The 7,028-nt window shown below is 40.3% G+C and overlaps 1 protein-coding gene across 1 annotated transcript in view; it reads left to right on the forward strand.

Moving 5' to 3' along the window:
* The first annotated feature begins 737 nt into the window (after window positions 1–737).
* LOC109374685 (RNA-binding protein 4-like) overlaps window positions 738–7,028 on the forward strand; it is a 12,835-nt gene continuing 6,544 nt past the window's right edge. Inside the window, exon 1 of the mRNA XM_019629450.1 lies at window positions 738–1,239. Coding sequence (XP_019484995.1) covers window positions 828–1,239 — 412 coding nt within the window. The 5' untranslated portion in view covers window positions 738–827. The remainder of the gene's footprint in view (window positions 1,240–7,028) is intronic.

The following is a 7,028-nucleotide window of genomic DNA, read 5'->3' on the forward strand; positions in this document are numbered from 1 at the left end:
AAAGATTTGTTAAGAGTGAAAAAAAAAAAACAAGCCAAGTTTTTCTCACTGATTAGCAGAAAATATTTGTGGATCACATATTCAGAATATATAAAGAATTCTCTAAACTCAACAGTAAGAAATCGAACAATCCAATTAGAAAACAGACAAAAGACTTGAGCAGATGATTAAAGTGATTGCAAATAAACACATAAAAAAATGTTCAGCATTGATCATTAGGGAAATGCAAATTAAAACCACAATGAGATACCACCACACACCTATCAGATTGGTTAATATAAAAAATATTGACAGTGCCAAATACTGGCAAGGGTATAGAGAAACTGGGTGTCTCATTTATTGCTGGTGGGAATATAAAATGGTACAGCCACTATGGAAAATTGTTTAGCATTCTTTTTTTAAAAAAGTTAAGCATACATTTACCATGTCACCTAGTAATTGGACTCCTGGGCATGTATCCTAGAGAAATGAAAACATTATCTTTGCGCAAAATCTGTACATGAATGTTCATAGTAGCTTTATGTGTAATAGCCCCAAACTGGAAACAACCCAAATGTCTTTCAGCAGGTGAATGTATAAATAAACTGTGGAACATCCATATCATAAGATACTGCTTAGCATTACAAAGAAACTATTGAGGAAGGAGGGAGGGGAAATGGCAGCGGTGAGGAGGGGTCCCTGAGTTCTCCCCTGGAAATCACCGCAATTTGAACACCTGGAGCGCAGCAAACAAAACTCGGCTGCGGCCGCCGCCATTTTAGCGTTTTGTCAGAAGCGTCCGCACCGCGAGGAAGAGTTCCGCTGCTTTTCGTGTGGGCTTTGTCAAGATGGTGAAGCTATTCATCGGAAACCTGCCCCGGGAGGCCACAGAGCAGGAGATCCGCTCACTCTTCAAGCAGTATGGGAAGGTGCTGGAATGTGATATCATTAAGAACTACGGCTTTGTGCACATAGAGGACAAGACGGCGGCCGAGGATGCCATCCACAACCTGCACCACTACAAGCTACACGGGGTGAACATCAATGTGGAAGCCAGCAAGAATAAGAGCAAAACCATCACAAAGTTGCGTGTGGGCAATATCAGCCCCACCTGTACCAACAAAGAGCTTCGGGCCAAGTTTGAGGAGTATGGTCCAGTCATCGAATGTGACATCATGAAAGATTATGCCTTCGTACACATGGAGCGGGCAGAGAATGCGGTGGAGGCCATCAGGGGCCTTGACAACACAGAGTTTCAAGGCAAACGAATGCACGTGCAGTTGTCCACCAGCCGGCTTAGGACTGCGCCCGGGATGGGAGACCAGAGCGGCTGCTACCGGTGCGGGAAAGAGGGGCACTGGTCCAAAGTGTCCGACAGATCGTTTGGGCCGAGTGGCAGACTTTACCGAGCAATATAATGAGCAATATGGAGCAGTGTACGCCTTACACCATGAGCTATGGGGATTCGTTGTATTACAACAACACGTACGGAACCCTCGATGCCTACTNCCAGCTCTTAACCAACGTGCCACTCGGCCGGCCCTGTACCACCTCTTCTTTATCCATCCTTTCAACAATGGATACCCAGGCTGTCTCCACATCTTGGCCATTTTAAATAATGTTGCAATGAACATATGGACGCACACAGCCCCTTGAAGTATTATTTTGGCTTTCTTCAGATAAATACCCAAAAGTGGGATTACTGGGTTTTTCTTTGTCTCTTGTTATACCCTCTGTTTTTTTTAAATTCTTTTTTCCTTTTGCTGTTCTGATTGGGTGTTTTCTGCTACTTTGTCTTCCAAATCATTGATTCGATCCTCTGCTTCATGTAGTCTGCTGGTGATTTCTTCTAGTGCGTTCTTCATTTTCAGTTATTGTATTCTTCACTTCTGACTGGTTCTTTTCTATGGTTTCTATACCCTTTTTCATGCTTGTAATCTCTTTGTTGATGTTCTCACTAAGTTCCTTGAGCATCCTTATAACCAGTGTTTTGACTCTGTCTCTGGTAGGTTGCTTGCTTCCATTTCGTTTAGTTATTTTTCTGGAGTTTTCTCCTGTTCTTTCATTTGAGATGCATTTCTTTGTTTCCTCATTTTGGCTGCCTCTCTGTTTGTTTCTATGTATTAGGTAGATCTGCTATGTATCTTGCCAGGTTGCCTTATGTCATAGGTGCCCTGTGGGGCCCAGTGTCACAGTCTCCCTGGTCACCTGGTCTAGTGCTCCAGGAGTGTCCCTTGTGAGGGTTGTGTGTACCCTCTTGTTATATTTGAGTCTTGATTGCTATTGGCACCTCAGTGAGTAGGGTCAATCCTTAGGCTGACTGGCTGTGTGGTTTCAGCACATCCACAGCTTATGGGCTCCTGTGCTGGGAGGCTTACTACCCAGAGCAGGATTCATCCCAGTGGGCTCTGGTGCCTGTTGACACCATCCTTTGGAAGTGCCACTTTGGGGAATAATTGTGATTTGAAGCCAAACTCCAAGTATGTTGGTTCTGGGACCTCTAGGGAGGGGCTGCGGTGCAGGCCGAGGTCAGCCACTGCCTGTATCTGGCTAGGGAGTACCTGGTAGGAGCTACAAAATGATCCATGGTTGGTTGCTGTCTGCGCTGGGCCTGGAGGCATGTGGGAAAGGCCACGCTGTGAACTGAGGACAGCTTCCACCACTACGAGGCCTGGGTATGCCCTACAAAAAGCCAGGACACACCAAGGCCTGCTGCGGTTACTGGCTCCAGTAAGTTTCAGCCACCAATAAACTCTCCTGCAGTAGGGTGTTGGGTGTGGCAGGGTCTCAGTGAGTCAGCAGGGAAGAGCTTCAGAGCTCCCCAGGCCAATCAAATTCAGATTTGGCAGTAAGGATAGGGGGCGGGCTCAACACAGGAAAGATGGCATCCACCTGCAGGCTGCATGGGAGAATGACCCAACACAGTGAAAATGCCAACTGTCCTCCAGGCCTTCCCCCTGAGGCCACACACATCAGTCTACTTCCGACTGTCTCTGATGCCCCCCGAGCATCCATCCTTAGGCTGGAGCCCAAGGTAAGTGCCTGCAAATGAGTAAATCTGGGCACAGGCCATTTAAGAGGACGTCTGGGTTTCCCACAGCCTTCCATCCCACCTGGATGGTCAGAATCCCCACTGTTTTTTACAGACAGATGTTTTGGGGGCTCCTCTTCCTGGCATCAGTACTCCTAGCTGGAGATCCTGGTGTGGGGGCTGGGGTCCCTAGCTCCTCCGTGGGGAAACCTGTGGCCAAGATATTTTCCCCGATTTTCAACTGCCACACATGAGTGTGAGACCAGCCAGTTTCATGCCTTCACCCTCCTACCAGTCTCAATGTGGCTTCTTCTTTATATTCTTAGTTATAAAACTTCTGTTTAATTAGACTTCAGATGGTTCTCCAGGTTGACTGCTCTATAATTTAGTTGTAATTTTGATGTGTTCACGGAATGAGGCAAGCACAGCGTGTATCTGCTCTGCCATCTTGGATTGGTCCCCCTATAATTTTTTATCTTAAGGTAAGCATAAATTACATGGCAATTTACTAAGTAAATGTCATTTTAATGGAATTTAAAATTCCTTTCCCTCAAAAAATATCCATCAGAGCGTCATAACAGTGCTTAATAAACCTCATGAATCTTACAGTATAAGCCCCATAATGCACACTAGGCAGTTTTAATTCTTCAATATTACACCAGTGCTGTTAAAACCACAATTTTGCATTATTTCTTTAGGGTAGATTCTTAGATATGGAATTTTGATACAAAGACTGAAAAAATTTAAGTTTTTTTTCACACACACTGCTTTAAAAGTAAAGTTTACATATACTACTTACTCTCCATCAGCAGTGCATGAGTGTGTTTCACTACATCTTCTCCCTCATCAATTCTCATCACTTTTCATATTTAGTAATGTAATATATGGAATTGGTCATCTTATTGCTGTCTGAATGTGTGTACTTTGATTAATAGAAACATTAGAGATAGTTTCAGATGCTTATTGACCACTGGATTTTTTTAGTATATATAGTTCTTGTTCAGATCCTTAGTCTAGAATACTCTATAAGGCCTCAAAATATTTTTAACATTTCATAAAATTACAGTGATTCAATGAAATTTTTTCATGCTAAATTTTGGAAAATAGCAGCCCTCATTTGGAAGTGTTATATACATAACTAGTTCTCATGTCAAGTTTTTATGTTGATTAATGGGCTCAGTTCATTTTTAACTGCTCAGTTCATGATTAATTGCTCAGTTCACTTTTTTAGTTGGTCGTTTAGGAAAAGTTGGAAGAGGCAGAGTGCAGGCACACCTACTTCTGAAATCCATAACGAGAACTAACATTTATACACAGACACTGTTCTATGCACCCTACATATATTAACTACTTTAATCCTCACAACAATTCTAAAGGCAGGAACTATTTTTACAATGAGGCCCAGAGAAATTACGTTACTTACCCAAGGTTACTTAGCTAGCCGGTGGAAGAGCCTGGATTCACACCCAGACTCTGAAGTCTGGTTCCAGAGCTCTTAAACCACTTGCTTTCTTGCTATCATGAAAAGCTTGACCAAAGAATCTCAACAAAAACCAGAAAGAAAAATAACAATGAGCAAAATTAAGAGAACAAATACTGAAACCTAACTTGTAAGTTTGCACTGGAAAAAAAAAAAAGATGTGTGTTACCTACAAGCACCTGACAAAATTTTCCTATACAGAACGAACTGAAAAACCATAAGGCTTGCAAACAAAAAGGATGCTGGGAATAATACCTACTTTGTAGGTTCTTGTGAAAATGAAGACTCTAAAACAGAAACAGTTCAGAACTTTGTAATTTCTTTTAGAATGTGAAATATGAAAGGCTTTAAGATGTGCTTGGGTTCCACAAGAAAGAGAATTGAAATAATGGCACTCAGTTGTGATGAAGGAGAGAAGGCATTAGAATAGCGTGTCCCAAACATAAATGGACTTTATAAACCATTGAAAATAGTGCAGGGGGTAACAATAAGCTAGAAATAGAACATAGCATTCTCATCTGCAAACAATAGAATTCTAAACATACAGAAGAGAACAGAGGCATGGAAATCATACACAATTAAATTTGGGAAGATTTTTCTTAGGTGAAAAAGATTGGGAGAGCCTATAAAGAGCCTCTAGAAGCAATCCTACAAGCAAGGCAGCTGCTTGTATTCGTCAACTATAAAAACCTATTGGAGACAACCAAAGAGAAAAGCGAGCTTTCACTCAAAGAAAAGAAATGCAGGATGACTTGGGTTTTGCAATTTAAACCCTAGAGAAAGCGCTAGGAAAGAAACCGCAAGTTCAACAGTGAAAGAGTCTATTTCTCTCTCAGAAATGAGTTCAAAGTTATTTCAACCATAATAAGAAAAATACAGAGTGAAAGTTCAACAAACATTTTAAAGTTGCACGAAAAAAATATACTAACATGAAGGGAATTTTTGTCCTTTTCAAAAAGAACATTGCTTAAATATACCATAAAAAATTTAAAAGTATATGTATTTTGTTTATCAATTTCTAATCCATGACACTCACTTTAAAGATTGGTCCCTTGGTATTTTATTTTGATAACCATGTTATATTAGAAACCAAAAACAATACACCCTACACTGCCGGGATTCTCAGCCTAAGCACCTTTGACATTTGTGGCTGGATAGTACTTTGCTGTGAAGGCCTGTCATTTGTATATCGTAGGATGTTTAGCAATATCCCTGACCTCTACCTACTAGATGCCAGTAGCACCTCTTCCCCAGTTGTGACATAAAAAATATCTCCAAACATTGCCAAATGCCCCCTGGGGGTTAATCACTTTCCATTGAGAACCACTGTAGTAAGGCAACTTGGATAAGAAGGAGAATGACCTGTTTTAAAAAGTTATAAATGCACAAAGGTGAAATATTCAAATAGTATTAAAAGAGAAAAGTTTCCATTCTAACGCATCCTATCCCATACCCTGGAGGAGTCCTGATTTAACCATTTTTAATTTTTTTTATCAGTGCAAACAAATCCATCTCATTCTTTTCATTTTTTTCAAATTGTGTTTACATTCTATTCTAGGAAATCTGTTGCTTTTAAAACCCTTCTAACCATCACCCCAATCTAGCCCATCATCCTCCCCTCCCCTTCCAGCTGAGCCAGGGTTAGCAGTTCACTTGGTGAGTCCTTTCATATCAATTCCTATGCATTTACTTACATGACAACATCCTCATTCACAAATATGGCATTGTTGTGGGTTTTTTTAATGTAATTATTAATAAACCATGGTAGTTTTCTATAGTATGAATATATCATGGTGAGTTTTTTCTTAATTTTAACTTTTATCAAACTTAACATTTTTTAAAAGTCAAATAATGGTAAGAGACTTATAACAAAAAAGTCATCAGTTTTCTTCCCTACCTTTTCCTCAGAGGCAACCACTTCCAGCCTTTTAATGGTTTCTTTTGGTATTTCTTTGTGTATCTCCGGAAAATATATTTATTCTGCTATCTTATGAGGAATCAAAATGAAACATGATATCCTGACTTATTATTGTAGTTGGCAATTCAATATTTTATTCCCCATCCTGACCCTCCCAATAAATTCACCTTGTTTTTCTGTTAAGTCAATAGTCAAAGTTCAAATTATGATTATGTGGGAATAGGACAATAGTTGTGTAGTATAATCACACTTTTTTGTACAACATATTTTACCTTCACAAAACCTGTTTTTATTTTTAATTGTTTTGTTTTACTCATTTTCTTATGTTTTTTGTTCATCCTAAATCTCCCAACCTCCAATGATCTCTTCATTTGGTTAAATATATCAGATAACATGTCAGTTCCATTCCTTCCTGGAAATCTCCATTATCCCTCCCTTCCTCCTAATTATCTGACTTGATACATGGCTGAAGCCCTGGACTTGCCTTCCCCATTATACCAGTGATTCCCTTCTCTCCCTTGTTTGGGATCCCAGATTCCCTGAATGAATCAGGAATCCAATTTCTCCCTCTATTTTTTCCATTCCCTTAATTTACTAGAGCACATAGTAGCTTCCTTAAA

This window comes from Hipposideros armiger, unplaced genomic scaffold, assembly GCF_001890085.2.
Source record: "Hipposideros armiger isolate ML-2016 unplaced genomic scaffold, ASM189008v1 scaffold_856, whole genome shotgun sequence".
Taxonomy (NCBI): domain Eukaryota; kingdom Metazoa; phylum Chordata; class Mammalia; order Chiroptera; family Hipposideridae; genus Hipposideros; species Hipposideros armiger.